The 25,701-nt window shown below is 40.1% G+C and overlaps 1 protein-coding gene across 1 annotated transcript; it reads left to right on the top strand.

Moving 5' to 3' along the window:
• Positions 1–25,389, top strand: LOC139119787 (ras-related and estrogen-regulated growth inhibitor-like). Its single transcript, XM_070683684.1, has 6 exons — positions 1–352; positions 16,128–16,367; positions 18,062–18,301; positions 21,091–21,147; positions 21,303–21,376; positions 23,109–25,389. The coding sequence occupies exons 3-6, from the start codon at positions 18,196–18,198 to the stop codon at positions 23,604–23,606; spliced, it is 735 nt and encodes a 244-aa protein (XP_070539785.1). The 5' UTR covers positions 1–352; positions 16,128–16,367; positions 18,062–18,195; the 3' UTR covers positions 23,607–25,389.
• The last annotated feature ends 312 nt before the right edge of the window (positions 25,390–25,701 follow it).

The raw sequence follows: 25,701 nt of genomic DNA, 5'->3' as shown, positions 1-25,701 counted from the left end.
TTTTTCGCTCCTGGCGGCCCCTCGACGTGATAACACGCCCTTCTGTCCGAGATTTCCACAGCACACGTCAACTGCACCTCCGTGTCTTTCGGTCACATCGGCTCTCTCGATGAGCGCTCCATCTTCGACGAGGATTTCAAAGTAAGAGCAAATTTGTAGCGTCACAGGGAGTCTCAACCTCTGCTGCGTGGTGTCTGCCCGCCATATTTAACTACAACAGTAAAGCTGTGTGCACGTAAGTAGACATGTATAAGTACAGTACCCGGTCAGGCCGAATGCCCCAGGAAAGTTGGAGTACTTAATTTCGACTCGCCTGATCGAGCGTACAAATAGATGCCGTACGGCGTGTAAGGCGAGAGCAGAATTTACCTTGGATGTAAATATTACTTCAATCGTACGGGATATTCTTACCAATTTTAAGCGAACCACACTTCAGTAAATTGCAATGAGATCCATAGTTGAAGCTGGGGCATATTGAATCGCTGGTGGCGTAAGTATAGAATGTCTAAATATTGTCTTGGGAAAAAAACAGTCTGTTTAAAACTTTCGTTTGTTATTGCCAGGGGTCTTGTGCGGTACACGTTTATGGTTCAGACCACAGAAAAATGTCAAATAGTAAAAGTAGTCTACGGACGAAGGTCATCGATACTTCCAAACTGTCGACAATGATGACATTTTTTCTCCTTTATACTTCGCATTGCGAGATGAGAAATGGATTTGACGCGTTTTACACGTGTTGGTTCGCATGAAGGCTCCCCAGGGCATCTTTATGCCAATCGTTCGCTCCGACAAAGATGCATATGGAGTTATTTTTATGCACGTGACGTAGCACATTTACAGCAAACCCCTCGAGTTTTCCTACTTACTGTATTTGGACCTTGCTTTGCGAAAAATGTGGAAACCATAGGTTTTCCTTTTTATCCAGCACCGTTTGACGCCTGACGAATAATCGATTGTAGTTTTGGACAAATTTGCATGAGATTTCTCTTTTGATCGAGAGAGTACTAAAGACTATGCCTCTTGAATCTCAAGTCCGGACCCCATACCTGACACGTACGAGGGCGTGTCTGTAGACGGCATCAATCAAAATATTTTCAATATGGCGGACATGCAAGCGCGCTGTTAGAACGCAGACAAAAGTAATTTATGCCCCGCATAAAAAGCGGAATTTGAATTACCAGGAGTTTATGCGAGATCATACCATTTATCAACCGCTCACTTGCAGATATTCTTCGGGTCCTGTAAACAATGAATTCTACTCACAAGCCACATAGATATCTAGATCTACAGCTTAGTACACAAAATATAAGGCGGGGGTTGTCTGCCGCAATTCAGAAAAAATAAATCTTGAGTGATGGTGATATTCTCGAGAGACTTGACAAATTGCCGTCGAGAGAAAACTTTTATATGCTCGTTCCACGTTGCAAAGGGCGTGCAAAGTCGCGATACGCCTGATTAATTTTTAGTGCCCAGGAAGTATTTTCAAGTTCCGGTTGGGGCTTTTTCAAAGGAACTCACAATGCTTCAAAGTCGGTCTATTAAGACCGTACGACCGCTTCAATGACTATCAGAAGGCGTGGAAAGGTTACGAACGAAACCCATCGTCGTGTTTGCTCTGGGACCCACCCCTCTCCATAAAACGAGAGTTTGGGGAGAGCGAAAGACCTAATGAGGAAATTATGATTTGAACTTGATCCAAACGCGACGAATTGCTGAAATAGAAATATGATAGTTTAAACTGCCTAGTCGGACATGATTTTGAAAAAAGCAACATTTTAACTTAGTATCAACCATAAACAGTTTTAATGGCATATTGGTATTGGAAAGCTGTGCACGATGACCAAAAAGAAAGCTAGACATATCCCCTGAACGCAATAATATTGTCTGTTATGCATGAGTATTAATTGTCCTCGACCCCGATGAAGCGTCCACGCCATATTCATTTGTTGGCAAGGTGATGACGTATGCACACGCAAGGCACGGCCCGTGGTAACGCGCTGATCAAACAGACCAATTCCTTTGTTGCGCGAAGGCAACTTCGAGGGACCTATCGGAGTTTCACATCGTTCAAAATGACGTTATCAAGCAAAATTGATGAACCATGCGCCATCTATACTGTGGAGGAGTGCGATAAAGTCGATCATTTGGCGAAATATTAAAAGGCCGCACGTGATGACACAAATATTATCACAATGTTAGTGTCCGACTGCAATATTTTATTTCAATGTCTCACTAGGCAGCATGCATAATAACATGGTGAGCGGTAAATAATCCATGTGGACCATGCGCACACAGGGAACACTTCTTTAGATTTATTTATTCATTTAAATATTTATTTATTTACGCTTTTAATGAGCTGCCGTATTACTCGGAAGAGTAACATTTCATCGAAACTCAAATGCACCGTGAACTACAGAAGAAATTACACTACATAGCGGTAAAAAATAATTTAGAAAAACATCACAAAGAAATATTTTCTTATATACTTTCAATGTTACCTTGAAATTATTTACATCGGGAGCATACTTCAAATCATAGGGCATGGAACGATATGTTAACCTTGTCTCTGTTGATTAGAATACACATGTTATATGTTTGCGAAAACAGCAGAGAGAGAGAGAGAGAGAGAGAGGAGAGAGAGAGAGAGAGAGAGAGATTACATTTACACAGGCAGGGATCGACAGACACAGACAGAGTCATAGAGACAGACAGAGGGAAAGACGGACATAGACAGAGAAATGGATGCAGATGAGTATACCACAGCTAGAATGGACTGTGGCGTACGAATTACGGAGACCTCGGCTTCCATTCAAAACTAGAGGTTATGATCTTATGGTCACTAATCTCTGGTAGGTGATTTGCATATCTGCCAGACTCCTGATAGCGAAACCCCGGAAAATCGTTATGATAAGACAAGATATATCGAAGCCACATGCGCAAGAACTGATAATTTAAGTTACTGGATAAGGGTTTGAGCGGATATCGGGCTCGTTTGGATTGCGAGCTCCCAAACACTGTGGCATGTTGCTTTGTGTGTGTTTTGAGTATTGTGTGCCTAGCTTGAATGGGTTATCTTGTTTCTTAACAAGATCTCGTGCTATCGCTGATGGTTGCATTTCATTTAAGGGGCTCAATTATTGACGGCTGGTTAGCGGCGGATAACAGCCACGCCGACAGGCCGCCTGCAGAATGATTGATCACAGGTTATTTGCTTTACAGGGAGCGAAATTGTAAGAGGTTGAATCTGGTGACGCCATGCCAGCATTTCAAATGGTAATTGGGTGCCCTTATAACCCACTTTACTAGTGACGTTCGCACTGCCATGTTTGTTTTCCAACCACTTACAGATATGACATCGATTCGAAGAATCTGCTCACCGCATTTCGAAAAGCGCAATATAGGTGTTGTCTTTTGCCGAACCCCTTGCGTCCATTCATGACAATACCTACACGACATGATTTCGCATGAATATAAACCCAAAAATATAGATCTTTTTGTACTGGTGCGAAAGTAATGGTTTCATATTTTTCACTCGGGCATTGGCCGTCACCGTCTCCTGTAATAGTGAAAACTATTTACGTATTTGAAATCGCATGCAAGATCAACTGTTGGTCTCGTAGACATGATGGCGTTGCGCTTGAATATACAATAGCCTCAATGTATTCACTTGCCGCAATCATTAACCCATTTAAGCCTGCCCTTTAATTAACTTTTCAAACGGTAGTAGTCATGCATCACTGAGTTTTCGATGCTCTTAATTTATAGAATAAACAGCAGACGGTGTAATCGGTATGTTGGAGGAGAATGAAGGACAAAAAACATACACCACAACGACTAGTACTGTTTGTTTGCGTCACACATAGAAACTAGCAGACGGGGGTCCAAATGGCGCATTTCAATAAATTTTCATAAATAGACAAACAAACGTTAGCATAGAAGCTTTACGGTTGGTGCCTCACAAAACCTTAAATAAGGCCCACTGAATTTCCTCAATGGTTTCAAAGAATTCTGACGGAATCCACTCGACACAAACGTATTCTCCGTACAATGACGTGAGCAGCTCAAGGAAACCTTGTTTATTTTGTCGGAAAGTGCAGTAAAATTAGAGCTGTTAATTTCATGTAGCCAGGTAAAGTCTAAGTAGATCATTGAACGCAAATTTTCTTAAATGTAAAACGTGCTCCCAGGATATACATCAGACTCTCAGAGACCTTAAGAGTCTTGACTCGTCTACAGCTTTTATGAACTCATTTTGAAGCTATATTTAAAAATATTTGTCGTCATTTTTCTGAGAAAATCATAACTTTTGTCTCAGGATCAGCTAAGAAAATGGAGACCATACGGAATTAATGATGCAGGCAATAATACGGGATGATTTGCAGATTAAAATGTAAAATTGTCAAGGTCAATCCTAACTTTGCTCTTTGTGATGATAAAGAACGATTTTAAATTTCCCAGAGGAATGAATGAACTGGTGGTCATCTGGTCATATGCAAATGAGGATGACGTCAATCTCACGTAAAGTGATAAAGTCTAAGGGGATAATTGAAAACTAGGGTTCATTAAGGCTTAGGTCAGACGTACAACGAGGTCATTTGCTTGTTTGCACGGCTTGTTTTTTTTTTACAGTGCAAATAAACAGAAGGTTCGGCAGGCGGGGGGGGGGGCAGTGCTTGAGGACGGGTTTTGTGGAATGCCGTGTGCGACTTGTAATACGCATAGCCTTATGTGCAAAAGAGAAAACTAAACAAACGCTACTAGTAATATTTTAGATTTCACAGGAATGTACATACTATGTAATCCTTTTCAATGGTGTGTTTATAACTCACGTGACCACCTGCGTATGGACTTTCCTTCAGGAAACTTCATCAGCATCCTCAAAAGAGAGGAATTCGCGGTCGACCAGACAATGAAGACTGCAGCTTATGTTTACTGTGATCGACTATGGAAAATATTTCGCATAATCCTGCATGGGACGCTCTAATTGTGACTGTCAAAAACTTAAGTGTTCGATTCACCGTGCCAAAGGTTACCATAAAACGTCTGTAGGCCTCTGGCGATCGTGTACACTGCGACAGGATAAGCGCCGAGTTCTAGGTACTAAAGACCGTTTCAAGAAAATCCGATAAAGTAGACAATGAGAGAAATATGAATCTTATCCCCGTTTCCTCTTACGTTGACCTTGCTCAACTAGTTGCTCTGAAAAGCTACGCAAAGTATAGCTATCCCTGCACATAGGTCATTCGTCTGTCAGTGCACCGGTACAAGTGGAAGAATTCAACCATTCTTCATTAGAAAATAATCAACATGAGCGTCGATCCTGACCGTGCCCAAAACAAGAAGTGAGTCAATTTCTCGCTCAGGGTAAGGTCATAACACGTTATTGCAGTGTATCAATTTTTTATGTGTCAGCTACTCCGTAACCATGTTTTTGCTTGTTGTGTAGAGCACGGTAGAGGCACCGTATTTTAGTTAACTACACGTGTAATGTTGGTCTTTCTCAACCCTTAATTGGGTTTATAGAGCCCCAAATAGGCCCTATAGATGCAAGGTTATCAGCTGCAGAGAAAGCGTGAGTTTGTAATTTGACATGAATGTCAGCATGCACGTGTTGTAAGTGTTAAGAGTACCTGGATAATCCCATCCGCGCAAAACGGCCTTCAGTTCCCCGGGGCATTCAATCAGACAGGATAGCCTCGCTGCGTAAGATATCAGTTTGGAATACAATGTTCCCGGTAGTTCAATATACACCGCCATATGTCGACACGAAAAGAAGGGAGCGTAGGTCAAAACAATTCAAACACAGCTTGCATTGACACGGCTCTGCAATGCGCAACGTCAGCAAAACTAGGTTATAACACGGTAAAACTGTAAAGAGGCTTATTAGGTGTACTTGAAACTTATTCGGAAGCAATTTTAAGGTAGAACGCGCTCCGGTGACAAATATTCGGACTCTCAAACTTTTTCGATTCCTTTCCGATTTACTACTTTTGGCGGCTCATTTTAAAGCTCTCGGAGAAGGAAAAGAGAAAGAAAAAGTTTCACCATCCGCAATTTAATTTTCCCCATAGAGTTAACACAGGAGTGGCGGCCATTTTGAATTTCAAAAATCCCAAAATGTTGGGCAATTTGTTTCACCAGTTCCAAGCTTTGCACTGTGATTTTTATTGTTGATTTGGTAGGAGAATGGTTAGAAAGATTCATTTTGGAAAATTTGAGCAAAAGTTAAAGTCTTTCACTTTCGAGGTGCATACTATCTTAAGCTGTATGACACAAGGCGGACAGTCAGACGGACACGACACGTGACAAGTGAAAAACAAGAGGGCAATGCGAATACTCAGGATCCTGAAGTAAGCTACAAATACGGACAAGCTGAATAGCACAGGGCGGACAACCAGACAGACAGGTCACATGACACGTTCAAAAAACGGGGCATTTAATGATGTTACTGGAACAATGACCATTGCTTCCCTGGAGTATCAATCATACAACCATATAAAATTATATGACACGCATACTGTTTGCTTGGTCGAGTTTAACAGATCTCTTACAGTTGCAAAACGTAGGATAATGAACGATTGGACATCCTGCTTAATGAGATCATAACAGAGATTTATAATCTATAATTTTGAGTGCAACTGTATTCGAATTGCGTGGAAAAACAAACGAACCTCCCGCAGCGAATAATGACCAAACTGGACTCTCCATTATTGGCATGAAAAGAAGACAAGGTCGGTCCATAATCAGATAATAAAATGTCCCCAGTGTTTCTTATCTTGCCCCATCGATTTTTCAATCCATGGGGTCGAGTTATTCTATGAGATCGTTAATGCAAAGCGTAATAAAACAGTTGCACCTACTGACTCGAGGTAAATCGATTTCTTCCATTAATTTTATTTTATGTTTTAATCCCATTATGGTGCATGTCTTTCAATGTCGGGTTATTCTTCCGTTCTAGCCAAATGACCCCCTCTTCCATGTCAATACCGCAGACAGCACCTGCGGTATAGATCTAGATCAATACGTGCGGTGAAACTGGTGTTTCTATAGCTGAGAAGCAGTTGTTGAACGATGTACCTTCTTTATTGAGTGAAAAAAAGAAAATACCTTTAACTTTTTTCGGCCATTTTCAACTCTAAAATGTTAGTGATATACTTATCCTCACCATAAAATGCACCTCTTTCACCAGTTTTCGCTAAATTAGACTTATATATTCACTATGGTTTACAGTAAGCTGTTTATATTATATCCTGACAAGAATTTCGAAAATTTTATTTAAAATGTTGCTACAAATATTCAACTACATATAATTTTACAGTGACTTTCAAAATAGCTTGGAATTACAACGTGCTTGGGTGATTAAATAAATGTTTCTGGCGATAAAAAATAACGCCCACTGTATCCATTGCAAACGCTCTCCTTTAATAGATTTGCAACAATTTAACCCAATACGACGTCCACTGTACTCATTTACAGAACACATTCAGTGTAGGAAATACAAATCTTTGTACCGACCCGTACACACTACACCGAGGATAAACCTATCGTTAGCGTTCTGTGCAGTTTCATCGCCGGGAAATGTGATAAAGGCAATATAAGAATGTTCAAGCAGTCAGTGTACGGGTGAGTTTTTCAATGGGAGTGCGGCAACACTGACGATGTTGACTGTTCGTACTTGCTTGCATTGAATTCTTCAAACAGTTTTTACATACTAATCGCAGTTGGAAATGTTGTTATTTTTTATTTATTTTTAAGTTCAGCTGCGTAACATCAAACGGGTTTTAGTTGTAAAATAATTTCTCCAGCACAGATTCTCTTGTACTCGGATGAGTTGGTTAATTTTTTTTGTTTGTAAATAACTGCACAAATGTCGCTCTGTGCACTTGGTACTTCAATCAACGTGTATATTTCGAAAATATTTGGGGTCTCTTGACACAAAAGGATACTTGTTTACTGTTAGTGAAATCGCAGTCAGTAACCGAATCGCAAAGAGAAAAGCGTGATAGACAAAAGGAGTAAATTTTTGTTATGTATTTTCAAATGACATTTTACCTAGAATAGAAAAACCTCCTTGCAGATCAATTGTAAAAACTTTTGAGTGCATACTCGTCACGATTCACGCCTGGTGGTTCAGGCCACACGTACATTGACTACGGTAATTATCCGTCTCAAGTCACACAAGTGCTGATGTGGCTAGGGGTCACTCATATGTGGGTTACACGGGTTTTAGACGTGAATAGATTCATCTTGTCACGCAAATGGGACAACTTCATATCGTACCCACAAAACATGAACAAAAGACTTAGCATCATTTTGGCACAGCGATGTGAAAGCAAATTTTTGAAGTCTGACGTCATAGCGTTTCCTCGTCTTACAATATGACGCGCACACTGTCGACAAGAGCACGGCTTGTTTCTCATTTTGAGAGCCCGGTTGTTGCTATGGAATTTATAAATGTTCCTTTTCAAGGGACTTTCCACGATCCTTATTATATTTCAATGAATTTGTCTACTTATTCTTGATAGATAATATCCCATCGTGACTGTCGACATCTCAGAGGTTGCAATATACTGTCAAAATGGTTTAGAAAATCCTCCACAATTCTCTCCAAGCACCATACACGAAATGATTTCTGCCACATTCCGTACTGGCTTTCCACTGCTTTCATCGCTCACCCTCTAAACGTATTCGCTCTTAGTCTTTAGTCACGCTCTTGCCTACGCCGCAACAAAACTTTCACATCAATACGCTTGTAAAATCCTTGATAACTTGATTCCGTACAGACGCTGCCCCATACTGATGGAGGGACTGTGACATCACCGAAATATCCTCGTTAGCCGTTTATAACCTCTCTTTCGTAAGCCGCAGAGCCCATCCTAAGATTCAGAAATTTCCTTCTGAGACATGGCGACACTTCACAGTTTGTCAAATCCTACGGTACTGAGGCTCATGCAGAATTGAATTGGGTCAGTTCATACGGGCAAATAGTGTTCAAGTTTACAATTCGCCGACTTTGTGCAAGTGCTAATCCGTGATCAAAAATTCCAAATGACGAAAGGAAGGTTATGCCATGGGCGTCGATAGCGTACATAATCTGTCTGACGGTCTGTCATAATCATCAAGGGGTTAGCCGTAGAATTTATGTACCAAATGCCATCTGCCGGGGTTGCTCTTGAGTTTATTGGCCGAGCTATCGAAAAATTGAAGTTGGTTTTAGTACTTAGTTATTAGTTAGTTCGGCTATTAACTGCCTTGTAAAAAGTATGAATTTTCGATGCACGCACAGGCTAATTAGACATTATTTGTGTTGCCTTTTCCAGTTATGATCAAAATTTAATTATAAATATTAATAAATTGTTAATATGAATGCTACAGAACAATAAAATCTGGCTTTTTTACAAACATTGTCGTCTATTTTGTGTAACTACCTTCTAGAAACATCATTGTTGTTAAAATTATGATTATAAATAAATTATGATTGTAATTAATAAAATCACATTTTGCACATTGTAATCTGCTTATGTAAACAAACCTCCGGAAACCCTTATTTAGTTCACAATCTATGCAAAATTATTCAAGTGACACCATTACCCATGTTCAGTCTACGTCGAAAGATACTGCTCATTATATACACTGTGTGCAATGCGTAGACAGCGATGTTTGTAAAAAAGCAAGATTTTATTGTTCTGTAGCATTCATATTAATAATTTATTGATATTCATAATTAATTTTTGATCATAACTGGAAAAATCAACACAAATAATGTCTAATTAGCCTGTGTGCACGTTCTCCGCGGGATATATTCGAAGAATCGTGACTAAATTGCATATATTTACATCTCAAATTCGATTATAGTTGATTTGTTAAGACACAAAAACTACCATCAAAGATGCTGAAGTTGATATTTCAAACTACGAGATATTTCTTTATAAAAATACTGACATCCCCCTCCCGAAATCGTTAACAGCTGTTTGGGAAAGTTGAATAACACATTGACAATGTGACTTACTAATTTGTTAATCTTTGACCATAATTATATCTCCCCAAATTAATGTGAAATTTATAAAAGTTCTTTAAGTTCGGCAAGATCAAGGGCGTCGCTGCTCGCGACACCATGTTGCCCTGCAGACAACCCTGGATTATTCTACACTAGCATTAGATGCTTCACATTTCATAAGTTATAGCTTGGAAGTACAACGTGCTTGGGTGATGAGAAAAACGTTTCGGGTGATAGAAAATAACGCCACCTGCATTCATTACAAACGTTCTCCTTCAGTAGATTTTGCAACATTTTAACTAAACACCATTTTCACTATGCTACAGTCAACATCGTCAGTGTCGCCGCGCTCTCACTTACAAATTCACCCGCATATACTGACTGCTTGAACATTCTTATATTGCCTTTATCACATTTCCCGTTGACGAAAGTGCACAGAATGCTAACAATGTTTTTTTTGGGTTTTTTGGTACAATATGTACGGGTCGTACAACGATTGGTGTTTCCTACACTGATCGTGTTCTGTATTAGTGAGACCAGTGGAAGACGTCGTGTTGGGTTCAATTGTAGCAAAATCTATCACGGGAGAATGTTTACAACATGGATGCAGTTGGCGTTCATTTCTATCACCAGAAACGTTTTTTTTTTTCTTACAACCCAAGCACGTTGTAATACCATGTTATTTTGAAATACACATCTTCACATCAAATAACATCATCACATTTGAAAATGTTTACGTTTCTCAATTACCTGGGAGAAAGCATGACCTAACACGATGTCATAGAATCGTATCACGTTTTACCAACACTATTGATACGGGGTCATAATAATTGGTGCCATCTACATGGTCATGTAATAATAACCAGCAGACAGTGTTAGTCACATCGAGGCATAAGAAAGTCACGATATTGCACTTTTAAGGAGGCATCATGGGGCAGTGGTTATCACGCATGATCTCAGATGGTTAGTTCAAGCCCCGGCGTGGCTACATGGTGATGTATCCTTGAGCAAGGCACTTATTTCTCACTGCTTTTCCCCATCAAGGAGTGTTGGGTACCCGGTAGGACAGAGCAGTGTGTGTGTGTGTGTGTGTTCGCGCAATTAGCTCCGCTGCGCTGATTGGCTGCACATGTGAGCTGTTGTTTGCTCCCCAGGGAGTTGAGTGGTATCATATTAGATCCAGTGACCAGGGGTAATAATAATTGTAAAGCGCCTTGAGCACTTGTGGATATGTGCGCTATAAAGGAACCCATCATTATTATGTCGTCAATGCGATTAATCAGTTGGCAGCATTGCTCAGACTGCGCAAAAAATCACAAATACCTTATAGAATTACGAAAGAGAAATTGGTTGCCACGCATTCATCTTTTTCCAAAAGAAAACCATATTGTCTAAAATTGATTGTGCTTTCAAATTTATTACCGGTCCTTCACTGGGATGATTCTGTGCATATGGGAAGTTATTTGTTGAGTATCATGGAAAGCTGACAGCTGGCAGTGCTTAGACTGTTCACGAGAGCAGCAGAGAATGGCAGGAGTTTCAGAGCGCTTGTGTTTGGGAAAATCTGTGCATTCTCTCTAAAATCGGCTCAAACCTGTGAAATAACAATTTGTAGGTTTGGAGAACGGTTTAACACGTTCACAATGTATTAAGTGAGACCTATTTGCGATAACCTTTTCAGCACAGTGATTTGGCCAAGTAATATTGTTGCGAATGGTGCTTGTGAACATGTCGGTGTGTGCTTGTCCACAGGGCATTGGGTAATCAGGTTAAGATGGATTATGGTGACAGTGGTTTAACTTCTCAGTATTCTTTTGTATATTCCAACGTGGTATTCAAATCGTTTGTTCGGAATTGCTTTCAATAGCTTTGCTGCGGTGTATAATTGAACAGTAACACTCTTTTTTCGCTATCAAAAATACAGCCACCAAAACCAAAAACGTTCAAAGAATAACGAGCCACCAGAAATTGAACACATAAGTGGATATATCAACATCTCGGTAAAGAAATCACATGTAAAGTCACCATTCTTTATAGATATCCATCATTGTTACGTACACATCATGACGTCTTATATAAATGATAGAAATAGCTTATAAACAATCCCTAGATCTAGTTCATCATCGACGTGAACACTAGTTGGTACCGTATATTTCCATTGCTTTGGATAAGCGTTGAATAGAGTCACTTTTTTCCGAACACGTGCTTTCTTTGTTTGCAAAATGACAAAGCTGCGAGGCTGCAACCACTAAAAAGTCATTACAAGGTCCTGCGCACGAGAACGAACTCAAACGTGTAAAGTATTTCTTGATTGAGTTTGTTAATACTATCGAGAAAATTACAAATTGTTAGAATATATCAATTGTTACATCAACTTGTCAAAATGAAACCCCAGGCAAAAGACAGTACGTTGCTAAAAGGGACATCTCAAGAGGATAGTTCATCTTTGGGTCAACGGAGCTTTCTTCGGTCAATGCCCACATGTCGATATTTATTTTACTTCCAGACTCGACTAACTCAGTAACTTAACCAATAATTCACTCATTAACTTATATACTGACTGACTGACTGACTGACTGACTGACTGACTGACTGACTGTCCTACCTACTACGTTACTATTTTATTAAAAGTGTCTGCTCATACGGACATGTAGACATTGTAGATTTCCGAATTAATTTTTCTTGTTTTTATTTTCTGGTGTACGTTAGGCTGCGACTCTATCTGTCTCGGCTGTAAGTCCCTTCTTGGTAGAGAATCCGGGTAGCACGTGGCGAAATGTATCAGATACGGTCGCGAGATTAAGAGCGCTAAATAATTAATGATGGATTTGTCTTTCACATTTTCTCACCCGAGATGTGTGAACCATTGGGAATATCCGAGATGATGTCGTCACTGTCTGTCTGTCTGTATCTGTCTGTCTGTTTGTCTATGTGTGTCTAACTGTATATCTGTTTCTGTCTGTCCCGTCCATCTGCCTGTGTCTGTCTGTCTGTCTGTCTGTCTGCCTATCTGTCTCTGTGACCGTCTGTCTGTGCGCCCAATATCTAAAAACGGCTCATCAGATCAGAATCAAATCTGGTACATAGATTCAGTTTGCAAATGGCAAGATCTGATTAGTTTTTGGTGGGTGTGGCTTGCTTACTTTTGCTCATTTGCATGATAATGATTTTAGAGAAACGGATATTCATTGATAACGACTGCAAAATTTTAATAAGATTTGCTGCAAATATTGATCACACCAAGATATATCAGCCATGAATATTATCAAGGGGTATCATGAAAGACAATTGTCAATTTGCATATTTAATGAACTTTCCTGATTAAGGATATACCTGAATTGACTTAATAAAAATTGACGAAACTTGGACTCACTGCATTTAGAAGTCTTCAGCTTGATCAATGGCATTGCAATTAATCTGTAATATATTTCCGTAATTTAATGCATTGTGTTTTGGGCAAATCTATGAGCTATAGGTGTCGTATTTTAAAGATTGTAGCAAATGGGAAGATTTTCTGGGTGGCAAGTGATGTGGTCAGTACTTAATAGCATAATATAGCAAGAACAAAGCGGAGAGGTCAGCAAATCGGTATATTCTCCAACTGCAAACAAACACTCGTACATTTATTCTCAACGGACACCTGGTACCGGACACCTGGTACCAGACACCTGGTTCCAGACACCTGGCACCGCCACCATAAGCATGGTTTATCAAGATGACCTATTTTATTATCATTTTCTATGTGTGTATTGGCCATTGTAACTTACATATTTACCCTAATTGATACCGATTATTTGACCTGCTTTGATGTCATGTTACGTAACAGGCGTTGCACTTCCTGTCACTCCTTGAATTTTGTCAGTATATGTCTTCTGCAGTCGTGCAGTAGGCCAAGTTCATTCTCATCATGATATTCGATCTGCCCCTTTATTGTGGTAGCCCAAAATCATCTAATCTAGTCATACTGCGTTCCAGCTATCAAACCATACACTCGCACACTGACATCATAGCAAGCTATCTTTTCATGACAACTTTTCCCCACACAGACTTAGACGGGGTGGCTGAGACCAATCTCTATTGAAATTGGTCTCAGCCACCCCGTCTATTAAAATTCATGAGTTTACTTTTCTTGTTTACGTACATACCTATATCAGATGGAAATCTGAGGATTTGCGATTACATCAGGTTGACAACGCCCCACACGAGAGCAATGAATGTAAAAAGTGTGAAAGACGCTCCCACCTAACTATCCAAAATGTTTTTGTGTCGAGTTTGTGTTTGATTCGTTTCAAAAATGTGTTCTTATCCGATTGTTTGTGTTAACAAAAATGTTTGTTTCGCCTCGGATATTTGTAGGGAAGTTTGGATCAGTGTGTACGGTAATGTTTTGTTTGTGTGGGGAAATGATGGCGAGACGCAGCCGGACCTATTGTGTAACAGAGTTGATAGAGTGGCCCTTTGACGCTTGCGTTTCGAAACCCGAGTGTGGTTTCTCATCAGTCGCAGTGTAGATTCTTTCCTTAGTTTGTGTTTGTGAAAAATTATTTTAATGCATTTTAGTGGTCTTGCTCTTCGAGTAGCGAGGCAAGTATATTAATGTTTGGGTCTCGTTGTGAGTCCGTTTGGTGGTTCAGTTTGTTTGTTCTATGTTTCTTTACTTCAGTAAATTTTGTTTTGAATAGTGTGTCTTTTAGAATTTTGCCGAGGTTTGTGAATTTTTAGGCAATAATTACCACTGCGGGTACGGATTTTATGTTTTCTTGATCAAGATACTTACAAGTATCATGATCGATGTGTTTGTTCTCGTACATTTTGTTTAATAGTTCGTGTACTTTGTTTACTATTTGTTCTGTGTCGTCACTGGCTAGTTGTGTATAATACTTAGTGTTGCGTAATTGCCTTTCGCATTCGTGTACGTAATCTTTTGTGTTGACAAAGACAAAACCCGACCCTTGTCAAAGGTTTTTTACGGTAATTTGTCTACTGTTTGCAAGCTGGTTTATCGCGATTCTTTGGGCACGCGACATGTTTTGTTTCCTTGTTTGAAAGGGTATCTCTAGAAGTGCGAGTTTAGCAGCTTCAGATAGCTTTCAGGTTTTTGTATTTTTTGCTGTTCGTGGAGTCAATTTGACTTTTCTTTGAATTGGTGTTGTTGCGATTGTTCGTGTCTCATGATGTCTCCGGTGTTTGGCTTAATTGCTAATGAAACTTTTAATGTTAATTGTTTTCCAAGTCAACTATCCAAGCATTTTAAGAGGGGTGATCAAAAAGGCCAGAACAGCCAATTTTGACCAACCGGGTTCAAGAACCCGGGAAAGGTGTTTAAAGTGTGCGATAGATGTGTTTACAACATAAACATTACGAACAGTAGGATTAAGATAGGTATGAATAATCCAAACTGCCCAGTTTCTGTGTGGGGAAAAGTTGGAATGTTGTCATGTTTTTGCTTTACAATTCCAGTAAACGATGAAGTTTTAGCAGATGTTTAATAAGGTACTCGGCAATATCAATCAGTAAACTCTTCAAGGAATACGCCCAGGAATTCATCGATTATTGAATTGATAATTTATCACCCGATGCGTACTCTCGTTACAGGGCTCGTTTTTAACCCTAGATTCCTTCCCTTCTCCTCCCCAACCATCAATCAACCGGTCCGACATTCCATGATTATTCCCTCTTTTTAATAGTATTTCGCTATTCGTTAATACCCCACCCTCCCCACACCTCACATCGGTGTTATCAAAATACATGATAGTTCCAGCATCTCATTGACAATCTCTTGCAGATAATACTGAATCGCTCCGCGACAGCAGGGATATCTAGCAACCATAGTATACCTTCGCACTTCTGTTCAACACTCTCTATTCATTGATTGATTGTTTGACTGCCATGTTCATATTATCATGTCTTTATGACTTCGTTTTTGGAAACTTTCTTCGCACTTGTCATCATATACCTGTTTGTTTACTTAGCCGTATCCTAGCAACATACCAGCTTTACCAGTAAATCTAGAACGGGTGATCTTTTACGTTACGAGACTGCATGCGTCACAGTGACTGGCAGACATCCTATACACTTTGCTGTTTTGCCCGCACGTTTTTTGACACCTTCGCTATACGTCATTTTGCAGAGCCTGGTTGTGTGTCGGTGTGCGCATGCGTACAAAGGAAGGTACGCTACCTTGGCACCCGAGGAAGGACATATATTGAGCGAGAAAGCAGACAGTTTTTCAGACCCAGATAAAGCTGGTACTTGGTAGCACTCGTTGGTAGCACAAGCAACACAGTGGAAGAGATCAAAGACAAAGCAATACACAGAAGCTACTTGATCCACAAGTCTTCACCAGCCTTCAAGTTCTCCATCTCTAAAAGTAAGTATGTTATATTTTCACTGACTGAAAGAATAGGAAAGTAATATAAGAGAATGTGGGCAAGCATAGCTTGGTGTAGCTCGGGTCTCAATACCGATGGATTATGCATCATAGTACAGGTTTTTGCATTAATAACATCGCACTTTGTCACGGTAGCGGTTCGTTGGATCCACGCTTGCTGTTATGAGCTGCCGATGTTTACGCGAGCGGGCGATTATTTCGGGTTTAAGTAAGACAGTCCGCAGGTACTGCACGTTGTCACCAAGCTTGATCGGGCAACATCACGTACGTACACCGACTTTCGGGTTGGCCGGCGGTTGACCGATCGGTGCACAGTCATTTAGAAGTATCGCCTGAGGTTGACTCGAGTGCCCAAATTTGCAATTTCATCATGCACACGTTTTGGAAACCTCTGTGATCAGGCGTTTGACCTTTGTGTTTCCTCTGACGTAGAAGAGATAGGGAAGACCCAGAAGTTCCCCACTGATCATTCGCGATAATTGCGATTATCACGGCAGATTACCCCAAACATGAGATTTTTGCATTCGACAGATTTTTTTCCGTGTATTAGCATGTAATCACACGAAGATAGTCGGCAGATCACATTATTTACACAAAATTTGAGATGTAAAAAAAAATTTGAAAAACACATTTCTGTAGTTGTATGTTTGTAGACTGAAGTTCCAATGAAGATATTATGGAAATGAAGTTTTATGGTTGTTGTTATGGGGGAGGGGTCCTCGGAAAGACAAAATTAAATTGCAAGATAAGACCTGATAGTATGGTATCGAACCGACATGAATTTACCACGCTAGTCGGTCCTGCACTGCCTGCCTGCCGCAGATCGCTTAACCATAGAGACCTATTTATCCCACACGCCCCAACAAAACATTTTGATTCTCAAACTCTCTATCCCAATGTACTATTGATTTCGTCCTTCTTTAGCATAACATCAAGACCTACAAATTTTGTTAAATGAATCAACTCCTATATCGCTATTAGGTACCCTTATTGATTCTTTCCACTCCGCAAATAGCAAAACCTTGAATTATCATACATTAGTCTGTCGCAGACATAAATCCCCATGGCTATTATTAAAGTTTTCAACTCGTTATTTTGAGCCTAATGGAGCCCAGAAGGTTAAGGGCATGTGAACTATTTACGTTTCGCGCGAACCAAGCCTGCTGTCAGCCAAATTAATGTTGTGTTGTGTAATTACATGTGACCTACCGCGCTCTGTGTGCAATGCACTTTTTACAGAGCGCCACGCTTCTAGAATTGTGAAGCAAAAACATGACAAAAAATCTATCCTTTGCACGATTTACACAGTCTCCGAGCTTTTATTAGTATACTGTCAAACACAGTGAAAGGAGGCGATATTCCTAGACAAAATTTCAAATTCGCCTGCCAGCAATAATCTTTGAGAATATGCTAAAGACCAAAGTCTCCATACTGAAAACGAGGCAAATTTATTCCGTTTTACAAAAACTGAACAGAAAGTACAAACAAAGTTACATGTAAGCTACCTCAATCACTACAACCGATTTGTATAAATCTATCAGCCACAGATGCGCCAAGTAGTCGCATAGGAGACCACAAGTGAGCATCGAACTACAGCAAAAGTTCCCAGCATCGGGATGAATAAGCCGCGAAAAGGTGTTACAGAGAATTTATATTTGTAATTTTATTCACAGCTTCCTGGCATACTTGCGTCAGCGTCGTTACACTGTCAGAAATTTCCAAAAACCATCGCAGAGCAGACGGCCATCGGTGTTTGAGCCCTGAGATCCAGGATCCTGCTGTAAGACAAATCGCTCCGGTCTCCAAAATGCCAACAATGACGTCATTTCAATTTGGAAAACATAGGAAAAGTGTATCCCAGGGCAAACCAGTGAAGATTGCAATCCTGGGACAAGCATCAGTCGGCAAAACCGGTAGGTAGAACAGTAAAAAAGTCCAGCATGTGATACTTTCGCTAGAACCATTAATGGCTTACAACTTTGAAATTGCTTTTAATAATGCACAAGTCTTCGTAATGCTTTATGCTTTACCATACAACTTAAGCGTGATGGCGTCCTAGAAGTTGACAAGTAAGTAAATGCATAATTGACCATATACAACAACGACGTGTGGTTCGATTCACATAATGGAGGAACGTCAAATTTTTAGTTACTGGAAATTGCTTGCCACCCACCGAGATACAGGCAACAGGAGACCTTCCTCATCAAAGCTAATTTGCCATGCAATCACACGAAGGGAAGCGTCCATGGCCATTATTACGTCGCCATGGAAAAATCACAAATGCAAGAGTTATCGTAATGAAACGATTATGCCAACGTGCCCGAGATCCAATAAATGAATTAATTAGATAGCTGTTTGCCGCACAGTTTCAGACAGATTACATGTCCTGTGATAGCAATCGCCCTCTACGGCCTTTTTACTGAAGTGTATGATACAAGCCATTGTTTCTGTGTGCATTTGATTGAATACGTGATGGTTTCGCTTCACACAAAGTTTACCATCCACCCTAGCTGAAGAATTCATCATGTCTTGAGGTTATCGTGAAATTGGAGATTGTGACACTGGACATGGTACTGGACGGGAGGGGGGGGGCATTACGCTGCAGTATTTGACAGCGAATCACCACGCCCGGCATATATCCCATGATACTTCTTTCTGTAAGTGCCCTAGAGCAAAATATGCAAAATAAAATACATCCTTTCATGTCAGCGATTTTCAGTATAGCATAGATACGTATTCGATACCTTACACTTTGCATAATTGCCCTATAGGCTCCATGAAATGAGATTCAAATCTAGTCTGCCACGCCGCAGTATAAACGTTTTATTTGTAATTTGATTCAGTAAATTGTCTTTGTAACTTGTCGGACAGAAATCGCGTGATATAAAACTCACATGAAAGAACAACGGAGGCAAACATTTAATGGGGGAGCATTAGGGTGCCATGTTCAAGTTATGGTCTACACGACAGGACATCATTCTTGCTCCATGAAAACGATGATCATATGGAAGAAAATTAGAAAAGCCACATAGATATAGCTAAATAGGAGAACTAGCCAGGCCTCTGCATAATGTGTAAACAATTTGAAGACATATCAGGTCATTTTCAAGGAGACCCGGATAATCAAGGGTATTTGATTTGGTGTGCAAAGCCGTAGATACTTCCAGTCAACCTGAGAAGCTATAAATATTATCTGTTTCCATGGCAGCATTGCCAGCGCTGTCATGGATACATGCGCATCCTTGGATCGGGGTTTGACAGAGCTACCCTAAGGGTATACAATGGATATTTCCAGATGTTGCGTATGTTATATATTAAGTCGTTGCTCATAGAAACGATGGTCAAACATTCAAACAGGCGAATGGGGCGCTTTCGTGAATAGCATCTCGGCTAAATCTGCACACACTATAACATTAATAGGACTTCATGTTATTGAAAGATGGCGCTTTCATGACCCTCTTACAAGTACATTGCAATTAATTTAGAAATTAAAGTCTACCAATAGAGATACATTCTTTTAGTTAGATCAGCGTTTTTCACCTCGAAAAGTACGCCGCCGTGTATATTGCACTATTTCTCCATTGTTAATACATCAGACGAGGGGTGGGGGTCCGTGTGGAATAACATGTTTCACGACATAGACATTATAACCAGAATGACAGCGTCTAGGACTCTTTCCGTCTATTGTCGCTGTCATGTCGACAGGTAGATTGATAATACGTAAGTCAAATAAAACAAACGAAGACAAACAAACAAACATACAAGTCAGTAGAACAATAATAATATTTTTAGAATCTAATTTACCGTTCTAACATCATACTGCATGTTCGCTGGGTGTGCTTTATTGCTTAAATATACGACGACGAAGGCTATATTGGTCCATAAATTAGTACAAAAACCTCCGTATAGAATGACTGTCATAAGATCTTGATTCCGCCAGTGCCCATTCGGCTTATGTTGTGCGGAGAGATTTTTCTGTCAAGTGGTGTCATATCCGGTCATGTGTCGTATTCAAATTTCCTGCCGACAAACAACGTGCGCGTACGCGTGCACTGCACTGTGCAGATGACGGCGTTGCTTTGCCCGTCACTTGGTAACGACAATGTCGTGGGTGACATGTCCAGATCACTTGTAGAGTAGATCGTGAAACTGATAAGGGAAGATACAATCCATGGGATAAAGAGTCAGTCTGTTTACCTTGCTATGAAATCATATAAATTATCTGCATTGCATTTCCCGTCTTTTTGGATCACCATATGGTCAGTGAAGTTAGCTTCATCAATTGATAAATCTCTCGTGACACTGGCAACGGTTTTGAATCCTTCCCGTGTGGCGCCACGCGGGCTCTCCCATGAGTTTGCTGAATATTTGAGAAGCTGATGATCCTCATATAGCCCTACCCCCAACCCCGTCTTGCCCGGCCTTGTGAATCGGCCTACGCGATGATTTTGTAGTTGAAATAAATCGTCGTGCAGTTGCGTTAAATTGCTGGAAAACTGCCACTCTTGATTTAAAGACACCTGGCAGTTCCCGGGAGTAAGTAGCCATCGTGTGATTACGGTGGTCTCAGGTGGAGGAGAGAAATCACATACAAACAGATATTATTCCCAAGATTGGTTAATGATCATTCAACTCTGTGTAGGTATATTATAATTCCCTTCACAATAACTAATTATATTCTCCGTTTTTTTTTAATTTGTAGCCTTGGCTGTCCGTTTTATTACGAAGAGATTCATTGGCGAGTATGACCCCACACTAGGTAAGTATCAAGTACATGCATTACTGGATAAATTATTTAATCGACATTTCTTTAATTTGAACCCTGATTCAATGTGGTCGGGAATTTCCGGCTGTAATCGATAAAATTACATCTTGACTTTCATAATTGATTGATTGATTGATTGATATTCACAGAATCGACGTACCAGTTTCGAACTTTTGTCGACTCCGACCCTGTTGATTTCGAAATTCTGGACACGGCCGGCCAGGTAGGCGTATGATTCAGTCATTTGTACGACTTTTAGATGTCTGTAAAATTCCATGACGATAAAAACCGCGGAAAAGAAAAGAAAGGGAAAGATACCTATATGTCTCTACTTCATCGACAAACAATATCTTATGTCTACAATAACAAAGGAATTGTAATTACGGTTGGACGCACAGCATTAAGGAAAACCCACATTTGTTTTAAATTCTGAAGTTCATTAATAACTTGCTCGATGTCATCATAACGATCGATGGTGATGATTGTTCTTAGATTTATAAAAGAGAAAACCTCTATACGAGTCGTCTGCGTCAGTTGAAATGACATGTAAGCATCTTTGACTGATCTCTCTGTCATTAGCATATAATTTATCCCCGCTTGCTGATTGGACAATTGGTAATTATAGTCGGGGGACTAAGAGTTTACTCGTCGTGCAATAAATTAAGCAGCAAACATTGACTAGAAAGAAAATGTAAAACACATTGTCAAAAATGCTCGTTTGAGGCCATTTACCAAGGTACTATGTGCCTCGAAAATGACAGACTTAAAACTTTGCTCAAACTCAAGCAAACTTCCAACAATGCTCCTTTAAAATAAAATGAAATCGGAGGTCATCGTGCAAGTTTTGGTACTGGACAGATTTAAGGATGTAACTCCCCCCCCCCCCCGCCTCATAATGGACGAAGGGAAAATTTGCACAATAAACGGTACGAGGCAAAGCCGACTCTCAGAACATGACGGAGTGCAAAGTTTGCTTGGAACAGAGGAAGGTGTACATTATTATTATTATTATTTTATAGTTTTGGAAATGCCAGTGAATTTGTAAATGTAGAAAACATCTTGGCCGCAATTCTGGATAATCAAAACATTTTCAGTAATAATCGGGATATGACGTCACAAAATTCACTTGTATTGAAAACGCTATAATACCCAATACATTTTCAGACGTGAAATTCAAAATGACGGCCATCTGTAGAGGGAAAATCAAAATTTTAGATTTTCGCAAATATAATGAGGTAAAAACTTGACTTACTCCATAAGCTTCCAAATGAGCGCCCCTAAGTGGTGCACCAATATCCGTACAGAGATTGTGCGCGGCGTGGATGATTATAATGTAGCTAGTGAGTCTAAATAATAAAATAACCGTGACGGGTAAATCAAAATTTTAGATTTTCGCAAATATAATGAGTAAAAACTTGACTTACTCCATAAGCTTCCAAATGAGCGCCCCTAAGTGGTGCACCAATATCCGTACAGAGATTGTGCGCGGCGTGGATGATTATAATGTAGCTAGTGAGTCTAAATAATAAATATACCGTGACGGGTTGATTTTTGAAATGAAAGTCTATTATACATTCTTTCAGATGGTGGCCAGTTAAATCAACGTTTTTCACCTCGAAAAGTAAGCAGTCGTATGTGTTGCATAAATACTAAATAAATATGCCTGCAGCAGAGATTGGTGGGGGGCGCGGTCAACCACTGGGAGACCCTCTAGCTTTGTTAATATTATCTACGCCGCACTGCCGCCACACCGCGCGCGCGCTTCCATCTCTGCGTGGAGATTGGTGCTTCGGGAGTCCGAATGTCTGTCCCTGAAGCATATTCTACCTTCAGTTATGATTTCCTTTACAGCTCCAGAGCGTCTTATTTAGTAATCAAAATTGCAGCAAAATGAATTTCTATGTATGACTATATCCAATTTAAATATTCCACATTTTGTGCCTCGATTATTTCAGGAAGAAAATGCCACCATTACGCAGGCGCAAATCAAATGGGCAGATGCATTCATCATCGTGTATTCAGTCACCGACAAATGCAGCTATGATGAAATTCTGCGGATCAAGTTCTTGATTACGCGGAACAAGGGGAACGACACGCCGGTAATGATCGTTGGAAACAAAGCGGACCTGGTCTATGACAGAATGATCCCCCAGGGGGAGGGAGAGAAACTCGCTAAGACCCTGAGTTGCCAGTTCAGTGAGATATCTGTGAGAGAGAGTTACGATGATGTCAGGACTGCGTTTTTAAAGCTTTACGATGAATGCAAGCTCGTGAAAGGGACCAGGAATTCCCCGAAGCTGTTTTTACGTACCAAGAGTTCATCACATTTGAAATCTCCGGAGAAGGAACGCAGAGAAACCCCAAGGCCGCGCGAGAGGAGTATGAGTGTTATCAGCATGACGAACACGCCCGTCGTGGTGACGGTGGACTCGCTTGACTCTCTGGACGAGTAAACATGATATAGCGCCACCAAGTGACAGCAATCAATTCAAAGTGCGCTGATTCGCAGGATGAGGTGCCTGTCCGTGCCTCCGCTAAAATGATGATTCTGCACGGTGACAGAATGCACCGACCGTGGACACTGGCAAATGGAATAGCATCGCGTTGCTTTTATTCCTGATCACGGAAATCGAGTACAGGAGTCTCTGAGAATAACTAATTCCACAACAACACTTTCTGAAATTCAAATCAGTGTATATGCAGTGGGAAATTGTTTGCAGGTGGTGTTCTGGTTAGTTTGATATTCGATATTACACTGTCACGAGTATTTTGGCAGAAACTGCTTCGCGTAGACATACGGTTCACACAGACTATGCTACGAACACATATAGTCACTCTGCCAACCTTTGCACTCAACACCAACTTTGAAATGCAGAAAGTTTTCTTAAAACGAAGATGACACGAAGATGTTCTCAATCTCGATAACGTTCAACGGAGAAAAAACTGAAACATTGCTTCGAAGAAATGAGTAGATAAAGTGCGGCATAAATTTCGCACAGGAGAATGTATCATAGTGACATCGTTGTAATGGAAGCAGGATGGGTTTTTTTTCAAATAGAGGAATTGTTCAAACAATTTCGGTACGCAATGATAATGCTCGCTCCTTAAAGGAAAGCAGGGAAGGACTCGATTTTAAATGTATATTTATATAAGGATCAATGACGAAATGGCTTATAGTTTAAAATCCTTTCAAAGGTGAATAACGAAGAGGGGTTTACTCTCTGAAACGAGGCGATGATTTAGTCGCCGGTAAAAAGGACACATAGACGTATCGCGAATTACCCTACAGTGATGAAATTCTGACTGTACATGTATGGACTTGTAATACGCGGGAAAATGTAATTGACAAAGTGAACAAAGTATTTTCTGTCGTGCTGTGCAAATATGGTGAGGAAGAGCCAATCTTTGCAGCGTTGTAATGATTGCTTGATTGTATATTTCTCCAATAAACGACGCATATCACTTTATGCTTGTGAGCATTTGCGTGTGTCTTTGCAACTTCGGTGTTTTGAACGCTGAAGTTGCAACGTCATCGAAATCAAAGAGAAATAGGCGAGTGCTTGAAATGCAGGCGATCTGATGTAAATCGTTTGATGTACTCAGGAAACGAGCGCCTTGAAGCAGTGACCTCTAACCCTTGTAATTAAAACGTTTATCGCTGAAACGCTATCTATTCTATCTTTTAACTCAGAATAAAACCCAATGGATATCGTGCAAAGTTTGAAATTAAAGAAACAACCGAAATAAACCACTAATTGAAATTGGGCATGGCTTGCAGCCTACGGTGACTCGGTAATGGGAAATGGAATTTTTTTCACAAAAACAATATGTTGAAAGTTTATTTATTCAACTAACTTCAAAATGAATTCACACATATGCAGCACAAAAACAGAGTATTGTAAACATTTTAGAGTCAGGATATCTTTCCCGGAGGTGATTTCTTCTTCTAGAAAGACCACCGCATTGAGCCGAGGGCAGGGGAAAGACCTCTTGAGCTATTTTTTCGTGTGTTTGTATAGTCTTTACTTTCATCTTCTCGTGCATTTTCTTCCATTTTGTTCTTTTCTCATAAGTTGTTTCATTCGTTTGATTTCTCATTGATTCTCATCGTTATTCCAGAAGTGAGGAGAAATAATACCACTGTGAAAAATCTACATCGAGCACATTTTCCATGTACCGTTGGTCACGTGACATCAAATGATAAAACTGATAATAAAAACCATTTTTTTAATACAAGATTTTGTTGCACTTGTGTTTATTTATTTATTTTCATCTCGTGTAGAAACACGATGAAATGATTAATGAAGGCTAATGGAATCATCAGAGGGTGGATAATATTTTTTTCGAAAACCAAGAGACACGGTATCGATTACAGATTTGTGGGCGGTGCTCTGACTTTTGATATGAACTTAAGGAATTTCCCTGTGCCTCACGTTATGAACTCCCCATCAATTAAATGCTAACCCGATAACTCCTTAGATTACTGGTAATCAATGCGAAATACCTTTTTTCTCCAACATAGGGACAACTTAGTAGCGGTTCTATAAC

The sequence above is a fragment of the Ptychodera flava genome, chromosome 2, assembly GCF_041260155.1.
Source record: "Ptychodera flava strain L36383 chromosome 2, AS_Pfla_20210202, whole genome shotgun sequence".
NCBI classification, from domain to species: domain Eukaryota; kingdom Metazoa; phylum Hemichordata; class Enteropneusta; family Ptychoderidae; genus Ptychodera; species Ptychodera flava.
Note: the sequence above shows the minus strand (reverse complement) of the source record. Positions and strands in the feature narration are given on the sequence as shown.

Coding starts and splice junctions, on each gene's coding strand:
- LOC139119787 (XM_070683684.1), top strand. CDS start 18,196: ATGCCAACAATGACGTCATTTCAATTTGGAAAACATAGGAAAAGTGTA. Junction 18,302..21,090: donor AGCATCAGTCGGCAAAACCG/GTAGGTAGAACA, acceptor TTTAATTTGTAG/CCTTGGCTGTCCGTTTTATT. Junction 21,148..21,302: donor CGAGTATGACCCCACACTAG/GTAAGTATCAAG, acceptor TGATATTCACAG/AATCGACGTACCAGTTTCGA.